The 21,127-nt window shown below is 43.6% G+C and overlaps 1 protein-coding gene across 2 annotated transcripts in view; it reads left to right on the top strand.

Moving 5' to 3' along the window:
- UGGT2 (UDP-glucose glycoprotein glucosyltransferase 2) overlaps window positions 1-21,127 on the top strand; it is a 295,296-nt gene that overhangs the window by 124,440 nt on the left and 149,729 nt on the right. For both annotated transcript variants that reach the window (XM_037895931.2, XM_043534691.1), the window contains 5 exons: window positions 2,939-3,070; window positions 4,981-5,145; window positions 18,979-19,102; window positions 19,182-19,280; window positions 20,624-20,718. In XM_037895931.2, the coding sequence (XP_037751859.1) occupies window positions 2,939-3,070; window positions 4,981-5,145; window positions 18,979-19,102; window positions 19,182-19,280; window positions 20,624-20,718 (615 nt within the window). The remainder of the gene's footprint in view (window positions 1-2,938; window positions 3,071-4,980; window positions 5,146-18,978; window positions 19,103-19,181; window positions 19,281-20,623; window positions 20,719-21,127) is intronic.

Here is a 21,127-nt window from a genome sequence, read left to right as displayed (position 1 = left end):
AATTGTGTCATAATGGGAGAAGTGATGGAATTTGAGACTTGGTTTTGTAAGTAGCGAGGACATCACAGAAGAGCCAGTCATGAGAAATAACCGTGGATCAAATGATCAGGAGCTGATTTAATTTAAATTAAATGGAAGGATAGTCAAAACCAGGTAGAGAGCTATGGTTTTTGCTTTCAAAAGGGCAGACTTTGGGAAATTAAAAGAATTAGTTAAAGAAGTCAGCTGGATTGAAGAGCTCAAGCATTTAAATTTAGAGGAGACTTGGAATTTCTTTGAATCAACTATATAGAAACTATCTGCAATTTGCATTCCAAGCAAGGGGGAAAATTGCACAGGGAAAGGCTGCAGACCTATCTGGATGAATAACCACCTCAAAAAGATTATTAGGAGTAAATAGCCCTTAGGGAATAGAAGAAGGGATTTACCAGCAAAGAAAACTACGTCATGGGTTTAGAAAACGAAGTGAGACTTGCTAAATGAAATGAAATAATAAGTTATATAAATAAAAAGAGAATAAGGAAGGATAAGATTTGGCTGCTGTGTACCATGGAGAGGGAGGAGATTATAGATAATCTAGATATGGCCCAAAAACAAAATGAATTCTTTGCCTTGGTTTTCAGTAAATATCATAATATTGAACATGGGCATGAAGGCAGGATGGCGGCTGGAAATGGGTGTATAGAAATGACCACATCAGATGGACTGGATAATTTTCATGCCAGAATACTGAAAGAACAGAATACTGAGATTATTAGTCCAGTAGCTAGGACTTTAATAAATCTATCTGTTCAAAGATAACATTGTATGACTAGAGAATAGCTAACATTGTACCTCTATTTAAGAAAGGTTAAAAAAAGTGATTTGGACAATTACAGATCTGTAAATAGGCAAAACTTTGGAATAAATTGTGAAGGAAAGAATTATTGAATTTATAGAGGTAAACAGAAAAGTGGATGTAATTAAAGCTGCAAGTTGGTCACGGAAGTCATGGATTCTGTGGCTTTTCCATGACTTCTGCAGTGGCTGGTGTGGCTGGCCAGGGGGCCACTGGAGCAGCCCAGGTAGCCCATGGGCCAGATGCATTGGCCATTGCTGGGGCAGTCTGGGGCCACCACCCTCCCGGTCCCCTCCCCCCCACCCAGCAACAGCAGCAGGAGTTTGGGTGCATGTGGGAGGGGGTTCAGGGCTGGGGGTTGGGGCAAAGGAGAAGGTGAGGGCTCTGTGTGGTGCTTACCTTGGGGGGCTCCCTGGAAGCAGCGACATGTCTGTCCCTCCCTCAGCTCCTAGCTTTGTGCGCTGCCCCCACCCGCAGGTACCGCCCCTGCAGCTCCCATTGGCCGGTAACCTGTTTGTTTACTGCCCGTGACCTGTCCATGACTTTTCCTAAAAATACCCATGACTAAAACATAGATTAGATGTAATGCATCATGGATTTACCAAAGGTAGTTCAGATTGTACCAGACTAACCTGATTTCCTTCTTCGAGAAAATAACTGTTTTTTCTTAAATGAGAGAAATGCAGTAGTTCTAATATACTTGGACTTAAGTAAAGCATTTTACATAGTACCACATGGGAAATAATTAAGTTAGAGAAGATGGGGATTAGTGCAAGAATAGTAAGGTGGGTAAGGAACTAGCTAAAAGGGAGAAGGCAGCTGGTTATGCTGAAAGATGAACAATCCAATTGGAGGGAGGTTACTAGTGGAGTTCCTCAGGGATCAATCTTGGGACCAATTTTATTCAATATTTTTATTAACGACCTTGGAACAAAAAGAGGGAGTGTGCTAGTGAAATTTTCTCATGATACAAAGTTGGGACGTGTTGTCAATGCAGAGGAGGACTGGAAAATCTGGATGACCTTGAAGACTGGAGTGACAAAAATGGAATGAAATTCAATAGTACAAATACAGTGTCATGCACTTAGGGTCAAATAATAAGACTATCTTCTGCTAGCTGGGGGCTCATCCGTTGGAAATGATGGAAGAGGAGAGAGACCTGGGTGTGTGGGTTGATCACACAATGACTATAAGCCACCAGTATAATATGGCTCTGAAAAAGGCAAATGCGATCCTAGGATGTATCAGGTGAGGCATTTCCAGTAGAGAAAGAGAAGTATTATTGCCATTGTACAAGGCTCTGGTAAGACTCATCTGGAATACTGTATACAATTCTAGTCACCCATGTTCAAGAAAGATGAATTCAAACTGAAACAGGTATAGCGAAGATGTACTAGGATGATCAGGGGAGTGGAGGGCCTATCTTATGAGAGGAGTCTGGAAGAGCTTTCCTTGTTTAGCCTTGCAAAAGGAGGACAGAGAGGGGTTATGCTTGCTTTCGCTAAATACATCAGGGGAGTAAACGTGAGGGAAGGTGAAGAGCTGTTTAAGCTAAAGGACAATATTGGCACAAGAACAAATGGGTATCAAGTAGCTATGAACACAGGGAGGCTGGAAATTAGAACGTGTTTAACCATTGGAGGAGTGAGGTTCTGGAACAGCATCCCAATAGGAGCTGTGGGGGCAAACAACTTAATTAGTTTTAAGAGAGAGCTGGACAAATGTTATAAGTGGTACTGTATGACAAGGTTACTTGTGATGGTGGGGGGACAGAGCTCAATAGCCAGTGGTGGAAGGGCATCCCTTCTAGTTGATGTCTTTTGTTTCTAACGTTCATGCTAAGACAAGAGGGAATAGAAAGGAATTCTCAGTCACGAAAAATATTGCCAGCTGACCCGGAGTATTGGATGTACTTTCCTCTGCAATATAAGATATTAACCACTGCCAAAGATAGGATAGTAGACTAATTAGACCAGTGATCTGATGGCAGATCCTGTGTTCTACTTAAAAACAATTTATATTGTTTTGATAAATGATGAAGTAATATTAATATGTAGGTAAAATAGCTTTGTTTTTTTATCTGTTTTATAATTTTCACAGATGTACCGTGAAATGAAAGATGGAGAAGTTTTCACTGTGAACCATGTGAGGAATGTTCTTAGAAGTGAGTTTCCTCATGCTGACATTCAGAGTATATTGGGTGTTGACTCTGAATATGATGAGAAAAGGAAGGTATGTTAAGAGAAGAGTTGCAAGAATAGTACTCTGCACAGGGCTTAGTTTTGCATTTAATGGTTTCTAAGAATTAAAACACTTAAATGCAATGGGGTTGGAATTTTTTCCAGTCTATTGCAGTGTTGGAAGGGTCCATTTGGATTATTGTCCCCAAGAATAATATTTAGTGCTGACTCCTATCTACTGTATACATCTGCTACTATGGAAGGTACCTAGTGATAAGTTTATTAGATGTGTATGATTTGCTATAGGTGGTAGGTTACCCAAGCAGCCTGGCTAAGGAAGAAATTCTATCTTCTAGGCAAATCATACCTTCCTGGCAAAGAATCTGCCTGGTGGGTATGGCCATTCTGACTCAGAATCACAAGATTCCTAGTGTCAGAGACTGGAGAAGTAGCGAAGGCACAAACATACATTATTCATTTGTATGTGCATGTAATGCTGACCAGTCAGGGAGATTCCCAGGGAACTTTCTCTAGCCCTCACCTGATTCTGAGGTGAAATGAAGTTTATGTTCTTTAGAAAGTGACTATGTACTGTGAAAATTTTGCTTCCAATCATGACATCATAAATTCTAAGGATTACAATGTGGTAAGCTGAAATGCACACACAGTTGACTGGTAAATGAAAACAAGAGGCCTTCTATAGGGAATTGACTGTATAATCCCCAGACTAGAATGTAAGTCTTGAATTTCAAGATTATCTGGAAGACTTTGGAGATGCATGCCCTCTTGCTGATGTTCAGTGAGAGACTAAGGGCAAATCTTCCAAATAAAAAAATGAACATTTTTACAATTTATTCTCACAATTTTAGTTTAATGTAGCAAGGATTTATCAGTTAAAGTATAAAGTTGCAATCATTCTGTAGTTAATTTAAGTACCAGGTCACATACAGTGGAGGTGGGCGTTCTTACTGAGGTATGAGAGGTAGGATGTGTCCTATTATATTTTAAGCCTATTTTATTTTTTCATACATCGATTTTTCTATACTGAAATCTTATGAATTGGTCTTCTTGTTTGTAGGATTATTGGTAAATTGGAGTAGAGATCTTTTCTAGGGAGCCACATTGTTGGCACAAAGTAAAACTGTGTTGTTTTTTCTGTTAATTTGGATTCCTGAAATTTTCAGATGTGAAACATTTTTCCAAGCAAAGACTTGCTCTGACAATTGTCAAATATGTCTATGCTGAAACATATACTTTCTGTTATCAGTAGCTGCTGCTTCTATTATCAATAGATGTTTCTATAAAAAAAGTATTCTGTAATCTTTGTAATCAAAGGTCTGTGTTTAAGATTTACCAATATACCATTAAATAAAGGTCAACCACGATGTGTAGAGGAAAGTCACTGTACTTCCCTGTTGGTGAAGTTCAGAGTGTCAGACTTAAAGGAAACAGGAAATAGAGCACTGAATTTTATGCATAGTACTGGAAGGGAATGTTTTCTTTTATTATAATAATGTAGGTAATTTTCTGCAGAAGTCCATACAAGCATTATTTTCAACCATATATCTTCAACCATGTCTGATCTGTAAAATCCTCTGTGCTTTATTTGATGAATATTCTTTAAATAGTGCATGATAAATAATAGCTCTTAGCAAGACTGCCACAGAGTGGCATAAAAACAAAGGTTTTAAAAAAATCTTTATATGAATTTACAGGAGTTTTTTTCCTTCCTTTTTGATAAATGTGTGCTTCATGTACTATTTAACTGATTAATTTTTCCAAGCTGCTTTCTGAAAAATCCTAACAGAATTGTGAATTCAATTTACTCTTTATGACTCATAAAAGTAGGCCACAACACAAAGTGCTTGGACATTGGTCTACATTGTCTCTTGATATTAGTTTTCTTTCTTACTACAGTCAGCCACATTCTGTTTAACTCTGTGATATTTCTGATTTGAATAGGCAGGAGTAGCCTTTTATAAAAAGACCGGCCTGGGTCCATTGCCTCAAGCTCTGTTTAATGGTGTGCCCTTTAATGGTGAAGAGATGGCTGCTGCAGAATTAGACACAGTTATTCTCCAGAGGATCACTGATGCCATGGGGTTCTTCCAGAGGGCAGTTTTCATGGTATGCTGAGCATTTATGAAAGAATGTAAGGTGAAATACTTGTCAGTAGATTGTTACAGTCATGATTACAACCTATATTTTTTGTAATGAGGTAGTTTGAAATTATTGTTATGAAAGCTGAAATTACATCATTACTTTAATTTACATTCATGAATTTGAAACTTAATGCATGTTGATTATTGAAGCTCTAAGTGCATGTTAATCCTTGAAATGTTTTCAGCCAAGAAGTGAAGACGAATTGTAGCCATTCATAAGAAAATTTGGACCTAAAATGTTAAAATCTCTTGTGTGTATTATTTATATATTTCTTTTCTGTTTAAGCAGTCCTTATCTTAGCATTGGATATATAAAAGCTCTAAACTAAACAGAAACATAAATTCATACTGGTAGCTGACAGCCTGTGCTGTCAGATGAGTGTAATTTGTAAACCATGTATGTTTAAAAGTAAAAAATGGTTAACAATTTAAAAATTGGATGGTAACACATTGTGAATATCCCAGTGATTATTCAACCTGGTGATACCCTAAACATAAAGAGTTCTCAGCCATGCTTTTAGCTGTTTCCGTCACTTCATGCTGATTCCACAGATATTCTGGGCTTCCGAGTGGAGTTACTGTGGTGCTGGTGTCAAGGTTCCTTCCCCAGTCTGAACTCTAGGGTACAGATGTGGGAACCTGCATGAAAGACCCCCTAAGCTTATTCTTACCAGCTTAGGTTAAAAACTTCCTCAAGGTACAAACTTTGCCTTGGCCTTAAACCGTATGCTGCCACCACCAAGCGTTTTAAACAAAGAACAGGGAAAGAGCCCACTTGGAGATATCTTCCCCCAAAATATCCCCCTAGGCCCTACACCCCCTTTCCTGGGAAAGGCTTGATAAGAATCCTCACCAATTTGTATAGGTGAACACAGACCCAAACCCTTGGATCTTAAGAACAAATAAAAAGCAATCGTTCTTAAAAGAAGAATTTTAATTAAAGAAAAGGTAAAAGAATCACCTCTCTAAAATCAGGATGGTAAATACCTTACAGGTAATCAGATTCAAACCATAGAGAATTCCTCTAGGCAAAACCTTAAGTTAAAGAAAGACACAAAAACAGGAATATACATTCCATCTGGCACAGCTTATTTTACCAGCCATTAAAAAAAAGGAAATCTAAATGCATTTTCTAGCTAGATTACTTACTAACTTAACAGGAGTTGTAAGGCTGCATTCCTGATCTGTTCCCGGCAAAAGCGTCACACAGACAGACAGACACCCTTTGTTCCCCGCTCCTCCAGATTTGAAAGTATCTTGTGCCCTCATTGGTCATTTTGGGTCAGGTGCCAGCGAGGTTATCTTAGCTTCTTAACCCTTTACAGGTGATGAAAGGGTTTTGCCTCTGGCCAGGAGGGATTGTATAGCAATGTATACAGAAAGGTGGTTACCCTTCCCTTTATATTTATGACAGCTGGATATATTGTTGTGTGAGCAGTTGTGTTGATTTGTATCTAGGGGATTAGACTGGGAGAATTGTGTTGATTTTTGCAAGTGGCAAATGAGGAGTATGTGCTTCCCTGAGGGGCTATATGTGTTGCGGGTTGTTGTGTGTGCTGGTAGTGTTGTTGGGTTTGAGTTGTGTTGTGCTGGGAGGGTTGTGTGGGTGTCAAATGTGGGACGTGTGCTGCGATGAGGGGCTCTGTGTGTTCAGGATTCTTCTTCAAGTGGCTTTGCATATTCCCACTTATGAGTACTCTGCTGCCTGGTGGTGCCTAACAGTAGAACCTTTTCCAAGCAGTGCTTGCCGGACCACACGTGTGCCCACTACTAGTCCTTCCCTAGGTGCCTTTGAATGTTCCGAAGGGCAGGGGCTCTGCTCTGCCTACTACCTCAGTTCCTTACAACCTCCATGGTGGATGGAAGTGAACCACTCCAGTCCTTTGGACCCAGCGTTTTCTCCATTTTTATTGCCTTGTTAACTTTATAACTATAGTTGTTTGTTCTTAGTATAATTTGTAGCAGAGAATAGTTTTTGGTATGAATAGTGTATACATTTGTAAGGTTGGTTCCATGTGTTACGGCAAAACTGCAAAAGAAAAAGAAGATGTGCTCTAAGAGATGTGTTTCATGCCCTACTGTTTTCCCTGCGTTGGACAAACATGTAAAGCAGGGGTGGGCAAACTTTTTGGCCTGAAGGCCACATCGGGGTTGCAAAACTGTATGGAGGGTGGGGTAGGGAAGGCTGTGCCTCCCCAAACAGCCTGGCCCCTGCCCCCTATCTGCCCCCTCCCACTTCCTGCCCCCTGACTGCCCCCCCCCTCAGAACTTCCGACCCATCCAACCCCCCTGCCCCCGCTTCTTGTCCCCTGACCGAGACCCACTGACCCTAACCACTCCCCCGGGACCCCACCCCCTATCCAACCCCCCATGCTTCCTGTCCCCTGACTGCCCCGACCCCTGTCCACACCCGTGACCTCTGACAGGCCCCCTGGGACTACCACGGCTATCCAACTCCCCCTGCTCCTCGTCCCCTGACCGCCCCCACCCTGAACCTCCATCCCATCCATCAGCCCCTGGCCTCTGACTGCCCCCCTGGGACCACTGCCCTTTATCTAACCCTCGGCCCCGGCCCCCTTACCATGCCGCTCAGAGCAGCATGTCTGGCAGCCGCGCTGCCCGGCCAGAGCCAGACACGCTGCCGCGCTGCCCTGCAGGAGCGCGCAGCCCCGCCGCCCAGAGTGCTGCCTGCGCGGGGGCATAGCTGCGGGGGAGGGGGGACAGCGGAGGAGGGGCGGGGGGCTAGCCTCCCCAAACGGGCGCTCAAGGGATGTGGCCTGTGGGCCATAGTTTGCCCACGTCTGATGTAAGGTGTCTGGGCAAAGGACACTCTCTGGGTGTTCCATTAGCTGATCTTTCACTCCCAAGCTCATAGGGACAGGCATACAAGGCTTCAGGTACTGCTGCCGCTTCTTTGAATGCTGGTCCCTATGTGTATTCCACTGTGGGTACACATGCACTCTGTATCTGGAGTCGGAGAATTCTTAAAAGCAGTGTCCATAGGTCTGTGCATGTGCCCTCACTCTCCTCATGCCTCCAACTGAGGTGGAGCAACCTAACTGCCTTTCCATTTCCTTTTTACAACTGCATGGCCTGGTTCTAAATCTCCAGTGTCCTGACCTTTGTCTTCATTTATTCTTCGATGTATAAATAAAGTGCATATTTTGTAAATAGATTAGAATTTTACTCTATAGTTTTAGCAAAGTTTTATAGTTAGATTCCCTGTCCCATTCCCCCTCTCTCGACTGCATCCCAGTTATAGGCACTAGACTATGCCCAGGGCCCTGGGCTTCAAAATCTGTGCTTCCTGACCCACACTCTTTCTTGGTCAGCGATGACCATCAACACTGTCTGTAGTGCCTTAGGGAACTCACATTGCAGCAGGTGCAGTATCTGCCACTCTTTCCCCAGTTGCATCTGTGACAGGTAGGAACTTCATTTTAAGAAGCACCTAATGGAGAAAGCTATGAGGCCGTACAGACCCCCAGGCCAGGGGGACCCCCACAGAACATCAGCCTCACTCAGTAAAGAGTGCAACTCCTGCCACAAGGTCTGACTTAAGAGAAGGGAATCTACTCCCAGCGATCCCCTGTTGGGGTTTTGTCGGGAAGGCAGGGAGCCTTCATAAATGCAAGAGCAAATCCTCCTCTAAATTTATTTCAAAGAAGTCAGATACAATCCTGCCTAAGTTAAGCAAATCTTCTCGCTCAGTCCATGAGGACTTAGAACATCCTAAGTTTCGGGGTCATGACAAGAAAGCCCACAGATCCAGTGGCACTCCTCTGCCTCAATAGTGCAGAAGCCAGCATGGTTGACTTTGACACCTACACAGGTACTGTTGAGTCCAGAGCCAGAAGAGGCTTCCATATCAGCTGCACCGTACCAGTACTATCTTGGTATCAACCACGCCAGAGGTGTTTGCAGCTGCCAGGGATATCCTCTTGCCGTCGGTACCAGTATTGCTAGCAGTACAAGAGTCATCATTATTGGTGCTAGCAGGCATGGAGGAACCAGCTGGATTGTTACATGCCAGTACCATGTAACAGCTCGGTACCATGCCAGCCTCCCATACCCAGGACGGTTTGCCCTTTGGTACAATCAAAGGGAAAACCTGTGATGCGTGCCTGGACACTGATCTCCAGCGTCAGTGGAAGGAGACTCATCGTCGCCTGAGTCAGAGATCGGATACTACTCTTCCTGCCCGAGGAGCTGGTTTCACATTTCCATGGATCCGGATACAGGAGTACCATTAAGTTGTTGGCCAGGAGATCACTGGGGACCTGTGCTGGTCTAGTGGCCCTTTTGGAATCTTTGAGGTTTTCCCCCAATTTTCAGGGTGTATCCGAGGCTCTCCTATTTGGTGGCCTTCCCACTGGGCTGCACCTGTTCTGGACTCTGGTGCTGAGCTTGGTACCAGGCCCCAAGAGCCAGCTCAATGGGACTCTGCAGATGAAGAAGGGGAAGAAGAGCACCCACAGCCAGTGCTGGCCTCCTCTTCCTCCTCCCTGGATGAGCAATATCAGGAGGGGGCATGTTGCCTCCGCTAGATGACTATAACAACAACCAACAGTTGTTAAAGAGGGTGGCCTTAAAGCTGGGTGTTCAGATGGAGGTAGTAAAAGAGGCCTCCACAGCCTGGCTGATACTTTAGCCACTGCAGGTCTTTCTAAAGTAGCACTGCTCTCAATGAGGCCATTATAGGCCCAGTTAAGAGTCTGTGGCAGGTCCCTACATCCTTCACTCCCCCACACACATTTCAAAAAGGGTTGAATGAAACTACTTAGTATTGCTCAATGTTATGAATTCCTCTACAGCCATCCCCTCCTGGGGTCCCTTATGATAATTGCTGCCAATGAGAGAGAAAGGCAGGGACATCAGGGCACAACCCTGAAAATCTAAGGACTCAAAAAAGTTAGATCTGTTTGGTAGGAAAGTTTATTCTACCAGGGGGTTACAACTCAGGATTACAAACCAGCAGGTGCTGGACAGGTCTGATTTTAACTCGTGGGACTCCAGGCAAAAATTCAAAGACTTGCTGCCACAACAGTCTAGGCAGGAGTTCTCTTTGCTATTGGACAAGGGTATGGCATGGGCCTCTTTACAGGCTGCTCTGGATGTGGCTGATTCGGCTATCAGGACCATGGCTTCCGCAGTTACCATGCATAGGAGTTCCTGGTTACAGTCCTTTAGGCTCCCACAGGAGGTCCAACAGGCTGTTCAGGACCTGTCCTTTGAAGGAGCCTTGCTATTTTCGGAGCAGATGGATGGACTCAAAGCTTCATGGGCTAAAGGATTTGAGAGCAATCTTAAAGTCCCTGATTTGTACACCCCCAGCCCCTTCAAGGAAGCACTACAGGCCGAAACAACACCTCTGGTACTTTGCCCTAGGTGCCCGTCAGGGCCTGCAGAGAAAAAGAAATAGGGATTATAGGCACAGAACACCACCCCTTTTACCTCTGCATCAATGCCTGCCCCACCCAGATATCCAAGAGGTTCTAAGCAGGCATTTTGAAGGAACACTCAAGGATGCCATACCAGTTCCCATGATGCCAGATCCCATTTTTCCTTTATTTGCAAACTGCCTTTCCCAAGTGCTCAGTCCCATATCACCACAGACCATTGATTGTTGAGCACTGTAAAAGTGCAATACATCCTCCAGTTAATTTCTACCCTTCCTTCCTATTCTCCCTCCCTGTCTTCCTTCATGGGCCCCTCTCATGTAAAGCTTCTGCATCAGGTTATTCAGTCCCTCCTTCAGTTTGGAACCATAGAAGAGGTTTCACAGAATTTAAGGGGGAGGAGTTTCTACTCCCATTATTTTCAAATTTTGAAGGCCAAGTGAGATCTCAGGCCTATTTTAGATGAGCACCAACTCAGCAACTATCTCAAAAAAATGAAAGTGTTTCATGGTCAACCTGGCATCCATTATTTCCTCTCTGGATTCCAGAGACTGGTACGCCGCCCTCAATTTAACAGATGCCTACTTCCATGTGTCAGTATACCAAGGGCACAGAACCATTCACATTACCAATTCATGGTGCTTCTGTTTGGCCTGACTGCAGTTCCTTGGTTGTTCACAAAATGTATGGCCATACTGGCAGCTCTCCTGAGGAGATTAGGGGTGCAGGTCTACCCTTATCTGGATGACTGGCTAGTCAAGGGCCTGTCCAGGGCTTAGGTTGTTTCCAGCATTTGACTCATCCAGTTGATGTTCAAGGCCAGAGGAGGGCCACATCCAGGCCGCGGGATCCTCCTTCCCAGCCCCTGAGCTCCTGGCCTGGGAGGCTAGCCCCCAGCCCCTCCCCTGCTGTTCCCCCGCCCCTGCAGTCTCAGCTCATTGTGCCACGGGCGCAATGCTCTGGGTGGCAGGGCTGCGAGTTCTTGCCGGGCAGCGCAGGTCAGAGCTGTGGCTTGACCCAGTGCTGCGGGGTGGCGTGGCTGGCTGCAGCCGGGCGGCACAGCTGCCTGTCCTGGTGCTCTGGGCGGTGCAGCTGTCGTGCCACCAGCCACCAGTGCTCCAGGCAGCGTGGTAAGGGGGCAGGGAGCAACGGGTTTTTGGATAGAGGGAAGAGGAGTTCAGGGTGGTGGTCGGGGGCAGGGGTGTGGATAGGGATCAGGGCAGTCAGAGGGCAGGGAACAGGGGGTTGAATGGGGGAAGAGGGGTCCCCGGGGGGCAGTCAGGAAGGAGAGGAGAGGTTGGATGGGATGACGGGGGGCAGTCAGGAGTGGGGAGTTCGGGGATTGTCAGGGGACAGGGAGGGGTTGGATGGGGCAGGGGTCCCAGGGCGGGGCCGACAGGGAACAGGAGGGGTTGGATGGGGCAGGAGTCCCGGGGGGGCCGTCAGGGGGTGAGAAGCAGGGGGGTTGGATAAGGGGCGGGGCCGGGCCATGCCTGGTTGTTTGGGGAGGCACAGCTTCCCCTAACCGGCCCTCCATACAATTTTGGAAACCCGATGTGGCCCTCAGGCCAAAAAATTTTCCTGCCCCTGTTCAATGCCCTAGGCCTTTTGATCAATACAGACAAGTCTACCTTCTGTCAGATACAGAGGATAGAATTTATTAGGGTGGTTATGGACTCTATCCAGGCCAGGGCGTTCCTCCCAGAGTTACGATTCCAATCAGTCCAATCCCTGGTGACACACCACAAAGATCGTCCATTCACGACAGCCCAAAACTGTGTGAGGCTCCTAAGCCACATGGTCTCATGCACATATGTGGTACAATCCATAAGACTGAACCTTAGACCTCTCCAGACATGGCTGATCTCGGTGTACTTGCCAAGCCATCTCTGTTTGGACACTGTACTCACAGTACCTTTACAGGTTCTCATCTCTCTGATCTGGTGGTTGCAGTCTCTCAACGTTTGTGTGGGCATTCCCTTTATCTGCCTTCAACTGTCAGTGAGTTTGGTGTCAGACGCATCAGTGCTAGGGTAGGTAGCTCACTTGGAGTTACTCAGAATTCAGGGCTTTGGTCTCTGATGGAGGTGTCTCTTCATGTCACCAGTTCGGCTCCCTTCCAGGCTGCAGTCCGGGTTCCATCATGGACGTCATTCTGGTACCCTGAATGGGACAGCTTTATTATGCTTTCCCCCTAATCCCACTCCTACATAAAGTGCTACTAAAGATCAAGTGAAACCATGCTTGTCTTATATGGGTATCTACAGCATGGCCCGGCCAACACTGGTTCTCTACTCTGTTAGGCCTCTCAGTAGCGACTCCAATCTCACTCCCATTTTACCCAGATCTGATCTCTCAGGACCACTGTCAGCTGCTCCACCAAAACCTGAATTACCTTCATTTAACAGCCTGGAAGTTCTATGACTGAATTCCAGAGAACAGGCTTGTTTGGATCAAGTTCGCCAGGTCTTACTTAGTAGTTGAAAGTCCTCCACCAGACCCGTCTACCTGTGAAAAATGAAGCGGTTCTCAGTCTGGGCTTCCCAAACTGTAATCTTGCTGTTGCATTCATCCATCCAAAATATACTCGACTCTTTGTTGCACCTGAAACTGCAAGGTTTAGCAATTTCTTCTATCAAGGTTCATCTGGCAGCAATATCAGCTTTCCATCCTCAGGTGGTTAACAATTCTGTTTTTTTCAAATTACATCGCAGTCAGATCCCTCAAAGTCCTAGAAAAGTTATACCCTCAAGTAAGGAAGCCTGTTCCCCCCTGAGACTTGAACTTGGTCATGTCAAAACTTATGAGTCCACCACGTGAGTCTTTAGCAACGTGCTCCTTCCTATTTCTCTCCTGGAAGGTGGTAGTCTTAATTACCATCACGTCTGCCAGAAAAGTTTCTGAACTGCGTGCCTTCACATCAGAGCCATTGTACACAGTCTTCTTTAAAAATAAGGTGTATTTACATCCTCAACTAAGTTTCCTCGCAAAGGTAGTTTAGCAATTTCATAGAAATCAAGCAATTTATCTACTTGTCTTTTACCCAGAACCTTATGTAAATAAGAATGAATAATGACCACACTCATTGGATGTTAGATGGGCTATAGCATTCTACATAGAAAAGGAAGTCCACCTAACTGTTTATGACTGTAGCGGACAAAATGAGAGGTCTCCAATCTCTTCACACAGAATTTCATTCTGGATAACTGTGTATCCACACTTGTTACGATCAGGCAGGTATTTCACCGCCAAGTACCTGACTGCTCATTCCACAAGATCACAAACATCCTTACTGGCATTCTTAGCACAGATCTCTATCCAGGACATTTGTAAAGCAGCAACCTTGTCATCAGTGCAAATTTTCTCCTCTCATTGTGTCGTCACCCATTACTCTAGGAATGATGCCAAATTTGGTCAAGCTGTGTTAGTCTGTGTGTATGTGAATCTGATCCCCCTGCCTACATCACTGCTTGAGTGTCACCAAGAGCGGAATGCACATGTGCAACCGCTCAAAGAAGGAAAAGGTTACTAATCTTTCATAACTTGTTCTTCAAGATGTGTTGCATATGTCCATTCCATGACCCACCCTCTTACCCCTTTACATTGGAGTTTCTGGAACGAAGGAACTGAGGGGGCACTAGATCAGCTGGGCGCTTTATACTAGTGCTAGTGGTGCACGGCAATAGAGGGTGCGTGAGTCATCCTGATGGATACCATTGAGGGAAAATTTTCTGGCAATTGTGTGCGGCGTGCGCACAATACCTAGAGTTGCCTGATAAGCATGTGAGGGTGGCTTCAGCATCCTCCCCTTCTGAGGATGTTTTGCAGTTCCCTGACCTTGTGGATCACAAGATAGCCACATTGAACTTACCTTCAGGAGCTGTGGAGGAAACCTCCCATCAGGTATTTGACAATTTTGGAGCTACTTCCGTGAATAGGTCACTTCCTATTTTGGATCGTCTATTGCAGCCCATTAAAGTTATTTGGTCAACTCTGGATTCTTAACAGCCTGTTTCTAAGAAAGTGGACAAGCTGTATCATGTATGGGTGAGGAAATATCAGCTGTATCTTGGGTGTTCCATGATGGAACCACAGCAAGGCACTAGAAGGTTTCTCTTATTTCCACACCCATCCTGTATCAAATTCGCTGGTGTTAGCTGTTGCCAGTAACAGGTTTAGGTATGGCCAAGATCATTCTATCCCTGCAGATAGAGAGGGCAGGAAAACAGATGCACTTGGGAGAAAAGTGTTCTTGTCCTCTTCTCTGCCTAATTAACAGGCTGTGATGTCCTGGTACCATTTGCATCTTGGGGGGAAAATGCCATGTTTCAAGCAAGAATTGTGAGAGGACAAAAGAAGACTGGCTAAGGCTCTTCTGACTGAAGGAAAGTATGTGGCAAAGCATGACCTCAGGGCATCATTTGATGCTGCAGACTCTTCTGACAGATCTTTGGCATCCACAGTCTCCTTGAGGGGGCACGTTGGCTTCATTTGTCTTCCTTGGCAGTGGACAGGAAGGTTGAAGTAGAAGATCTCCCCTTTGAAAGGGATGTCTTTTCAGTAATTAGAGCTTTAGGGAACATCAAAGATAACTAGATCCACAGCTTTAGGTTTTTTTTAAGGTGCGTTGCTGTGGTAGCAGCACATCTGACAAAACGGGATCTTTCTTTACCTGCATTTGGATGATTGGCTGCTGAAAGCTGCTATTCGCAAGGTTCTGTCACTCCACATTGTGGTTACAATCTCCGTCTTTTCAGATCTGGGTCTGCTTCTCAACTTCAAATAGTCAAATCTCTGCCTAACTCAGAGAATTGCCTTTATAGGTTCTATACTGGACTCAGCAATGTGGGGAGTTTTCTTTCAGAAGAGAGGTTTTTAAAAACAGAACACATTTTGAGCAGGGGGTGGACCAGATTACCTCCTGAGGTCTCTTCCAACTCTAATCTTCTATGATTCTAAGTTATTTAGCAAATCTGAGCCTTGGTCTTATGAGGTTGATGGCAGCTACCACTTACGTAATCCCCTTTGCCCATCTCAGAATGTGTCCAATGCAGCATTGGATGTTTTGAGTTTACACACCCCATTGAGATAGTTTTTATAATATTTGTCACCATGCCTTAGGGCATTCTAGATTGGCTGAGGTGATGGACAAACAGGCCAAGTGTTCTCAGGGGTGTTTTGTTTAATCTTCCTTCACCATCGATAACGATAACACTGGATGAGGAGCCCGTTCAGCACAATTTACAACCCAAGGTCATTGGGCTTTTCAAGAAAAGTGTGTGCAGATCAGTGTGCTGGAATTAAGAGCCATTTGTTTGGCTCTCAGACAGTTCCTTCCTCACAGGGAAGGGTGGTTCAGGTGGTAATAGACAACACATAACAACATTGTGTGTTGTTTAAACAAACAAAGGGGAGGTCCTTCATTCCAGTTATGTGCCAAAGCGGTTAGGTTATGGGATTGCTACAGTCTTCACAGGATCTATCCGGTGGACCTGCATTTGGCAGGGGAAAGCAGTGTGCTTGTGAATCATCTCATTAGGAACATTTCTCTGATTTACAAGTGGTCCCTGAAGGATCAAGTAGTTCAAGACATCTTTTCCCATTAAGGTCAGCCTGATGTAGATCTGTTTTGTGACAGAAAGAAACAAAAAGTATCCCCTCATCTCATCAAGAACACGGAGGGACCATCAGTCTCTTTTGGATGCTTGCTTTCTTCATTGAGGAGAGGACCTACTGTATGTTTCCCCCTCACACACTTTTTTCCATTGATTTAGAAAGTGGTGAAGAAAATTCGTCAGGACAGAGCAAAAATTATATTGATTGCCTCACCTTGGCAAAGACAGCAGTGGGTACACGGACCGGCTCCATCTGTCAGACAGATGAAACAGGTATCCTCCTCTGTCTCCAGACATTTTGTCACAGCAGCAAGGCAGGATTCTGCAGTTATATCTGAAGTCGCTTCATCTGATGGCTTGGGCTATCGGACTTTGACTAGTCTCGAGCACTGGTTTTTTGTTGGTACAGAAAGTTCTGGTTAATTGTAAAAGGCTATTTATTAGCACTATTACATCAGCCAGAAGGGTGAGTGAATTGCAAGCCCTGGTGGCTGACTTGCTGTTTATGAATTTTCTCAAAGATAAGGTGGTTTTAGGCCTGATCCCAAGTTTTTACCAAAAATAGTGTCTGGACAACTAATTTACCAGTTTTATTTCTGAAACCTCATGCTAATAAAGGAGAGTCTGCCTTACATACATTAGACAGAGAGTGGGCTCTTGCATACTACTTAGGCCATGTCTACACTTAGATCCGCACGGCTGCGATCAATGCAGCGGTGTCAATTTAGCTGGTCTGGTGAAGACTTGCTAAGTCGATGGCAGAGCACTCCCCCATTGACTCCAGTACTCCAGCTCCCTGAGAGGAGTAAGATAAGTTGGCGGGAGAGCATCTCCCGTCAACACAGCACAGTGTAGACACCGCGGTAAGTTGACATAAGCAAAGTCGACTTCAGTGAAGTTATTCACGTAACTGAAGTAGCGTAACTTAGGTCGACTTACTGTGATAGTGTAGACCAGCCACTCTTAGATAGAACTAAGAGTTTTAGGAAGTCATCGAGTGATTGTTTCGTATGCTAAGAATCATATGGGTCACAATGTGCCTACGCAGAGTATTTCAATATGGGTTAAACCAGGAGTGGGGAGTCTATTTTCTATCTTGGGCCATTGACCCACAGGAAAAATTAATTGGGGTCCAAACACAAGTAAAAAGCAACTTAATTTATTTTATTTTTTTTAGCGAGAGAAATATAAAATGTTCAAGTCACCTGCCTGGGGTGTGTGGGGGCGCGGAGGTTTGGGGCTTCCCCCACAGTGGGGCGAGCTGGCGCTCATGGCTCCAGCCCCACGGGTGGGGGGCACAGAGGCTCGGGACTTCCCGCCCGTGGTGGGGTGAGCCAGTGCTTACGGCTCCAGCCCTGTGGAGGGGATGGGGGTGCCGATACTTACCACGGACTGGATGAAATTAAGCAACTGGCCAGATCCACCCCATGGGCCGTACGTTCCCCACCCCTGGGGTTAAACAATGCATTGTGCAGTGTAATGAGTAAGCTGAAACTCCTGAGCTGCCGGTTGTATGGTCTCATTCTACTAGGGCTGTACCAGCATCTTTTGCTTGTCTTAAACATGTTCCTATTAGGGAAGTTTCCAGGGCTGCTACTTGGAAGTCACTGATCACATTCACTAAACATTATGCGGTGGATCTAGCTACTAGAGCAGATGTCAAATGTGGCAGAGCAGTGCTTCAATCATTATTTAATTAGGATTGTGTTCCCATCTCCCAGCACTGGTTGTTAAACTATCCATAAGTGGGAATACGCAGAACCATGTGAAGAGGAAATGAAGGTTGGTTACTAGTAACAGGAGTTTTTCAAGATGATTCTGCATATTCACACTTCCCACCCACCTTCTCCTGTTTTTCAGAGTTCTATTATGGTATTCTGGTTTGAGGCAATAGAGGGCACAGCGCCACACTATATGGCCTCATCCTCAGAACATTTGGAGAAGATAGGGGTATGAGGGATTGCACATGGGCTCCAGCAGGCAAGACTCGGAGAAGGTTCTACCATTAGGCACCACCAGGCAGTGCAGTACCTATAAGAGTGAACATGCAGAGTCATCTCAAAATACTCTGGTTACAAGTAAATAACCTTCATTGATTGAATGCTAGTTGTGTTGTGTGGGTAGTTTTGAAGAACTGTGCAGTTGGGCCAAGTAATCCACCATCTGTGCAGCCTCCCTCATACAACCAATGAAGCTGTTGCATGCAAATTAGCTGTAGAGTAAGGGTGGTGCTTGGTTGAGTTACCTCTCATGTTACAATGGTATTGGACTCTTGGCATGGTGTAGGTTCATAGATTTCAAGGCCAGGGGGGACCATTGTGATAATCTAATCTGACCTCCTGTATAATACAGGACCTAGAACTTTCCTAGAGCATATTTTTTTAGAAAAACATCCACTCTTAATTTAAAATTTGTCAGTGATGGAGTATCCACCATGACCCTTGGTAAATTGTTCTGATAGATACATGCCTTGCTGTCACATGGATGTAATTCATAACGTCCAAATGGCTTGAGAACTTACAAATTGGACAGTAACAGCCCGCAAATCCCACTCATGATTGAATCTGGTGATCTTCTGAACAAAATGAACTCTAAGCCATGCTTGTAGCTGTTTCTATCTCTTCACACTAATCCCACAGACATTCTAGGCTTCAGAGTGACACTCAGAGAGACAATCCTGAATTTTATTTTATTTTATAGATAAATACTCATCTTGTGTTTATCTTAAAATTGTTAAATTAAATGGGAATTATGGAAAAGTGGGATTTATTTTTGCTATTACAGGGCTTGCTAAGTGATCATATGGATGCGGTAGATTTCCTCATGGATCAGCATAATATAGTTTCCCGTATAAATCCCACTATTCTTGGCACTAAGAGAAGATACATAAATTTCATATCCACGTCAGGTAAATACTTTTCTTGGCTGGTTTGTTATCAAGTTTTTTCAACTCCTAATTGTAACAAATAATATTTTTAACTTTGCAGTTCCTGTTGGTGTGGAAGATTTCTCCACTTTCTCCTTTTTGGACTCACAAGATAAGAGTGCTGTAATTTCAGAGAACATGAAGTATTTAACAAAAAAAGGTAAATTTATTTTGTACAACCTTTTAACTATGTAATACTGTTTGCCTGCAATTATGGCAGTAATGCATACAAGTCAGTAGTTATGTGTAAACTCAGAATAATAAAGAAATGTTAGTGTTGGTTGAGGTGAATATATATAGAAAGATTGGTTTAAGAAGGATCTGTGTGAGCCCTGATTTTTGTTTTTTATGCAACATCCAAAACCTCTTGGGATAGTAAGCTTGTTTGATGATGGGTTTGAAGTCACTATCAAAGTTGTTAAAAAAATGGCCTAATTGTATTAGATTATTTTAAAGCAAAAAGTCATCAGGAGACGTAATCTGATTACTTGAAACTTACTTAATTTTGCAAATCTGTCTTTAATATTACTCCCAAAGAAGAATCTGACCACATGTTATTCACATGTCTAATGCCCCGTTTTTTCCCCCCTATAGATGTAGGCAAAAAGTATTAGAAGGCTTTTGCACCTACAAAAACAGCTTAATATTTAGGGTGCTTTGTTTTGGGAACTCCTTATTCAAATTACTTCAGATTTTCTCCACAAACTCTGATTTTCAGGCTGATATGACTTCACTTGAGGATTTTAGGGAGGGTGCGAATTTCAGTTTAAAACAGAAACTTTTCTGGAACATTATCTGTGGAGAAGCAGTAGCCTCTCTATAATATCTATTAATATTAAAATTTACTGGAGGTACTCCAGCCCTTAACTTGTATATTGCTGCTGCTCATGCCATGTTGACTTTTTCAATTCCTTTTGCCTGTTTTAAAGATCACAATTTGTTATTTTTTTTTTCTCTGTTTACCCTGCTTAGTCTCCACATTTATTATAACTCTGTCTTTGGAGAAGAGGAAGTGACTTACTTGAAGTTTCCTGAAGAATATGTTTTGATTGATTAGCACTCATCTGTGTGCTTGCTCTCTGAATAAAAGGGTTGGCTTCTGTAGCTGTTGGATGGTTTTTGGTTTTTTATTGTCTTTGGATTTTTTTTGGCACTTCAGCTTAAATATTATTTTGAACATAGGTGAATATTTTTTCTTGCATATTGGAATATTTTTACCTTCAGATTGAAACACTAGACAATATACTATTTAGAATTTTAAATAAGTTTCCACCTCACTAACATGCAGGAGCAGAGACCACGACCAGTGGTGATTTAGATAAGAAGTAATGTGTAGCAGTACATCACAAGACAGAATAACTTTATTAAATAAATATTGATGTTTATCATCTGATTATGTTACATTGATGAGAGCCTTTCCTTGATTTTGTTATTTGGAAATATTGTCATCTACTTAAACTTTTTAGAATAAAATTATTTTACTGGGTTATTTGTTATTTTCAGATGAAGATGTAATATATGCAGTTACCATCTGGATTATTGCTGATTTTGACAAGCCATCGGGGAGACATCTGCTTTCTAAAGCTTTGAAACACCTGGTGAGTTTCTAACAATTCCTATTGGAAAATAATGTTTTTAGTATCTGCGATTATGGAGAATATGAATAGTGTCCACAACTCTGTTTATTAAATTATAGCAGATATGAAAGTAATCTAATTTAAGAAACAAAGATTTACAATACTTATTGGCAGACTTAGTAAAATAATATAACGTTTTAATAGACTAATAATTAGTTTCATGGAAATGTGAAGGGTCTTCTGCATTTGAGATTGCTTATTTCTGTTAGTTCTGTGGTATTTCCAACAGGATTTAAAGGACTGCAAGTAAATGCCATAAGAACATCAATAGCTAAAGGGACTTTCTGGGTCATATAGAAGAGAGAATTATTCAGTCCATCTCCTTTGGAAGTTTCTTAAATGATGATCTCTGTCCGTTTTCCAAACTCTT

The sequence above is a fragment of the Chelonia mydas genome, chromosome 1 (genome assembly GCF_015237465.2).
Source record: "Chelonia mydas isolate rCheMyd1 chromosome 1, rCheMyd1.pri.v2, whole genome shotgun sequence".
Classification (NCBI taxonomy): Eukaryota; Metazoa; Chordata; order Testudines; family Cheloniidae; genus Chelonia; species Chelonia mydas.
Note: the sequence above shows the minus strand (reverse complement) of the source record. Positions and strands in the feature narration are given on the sequence as shown.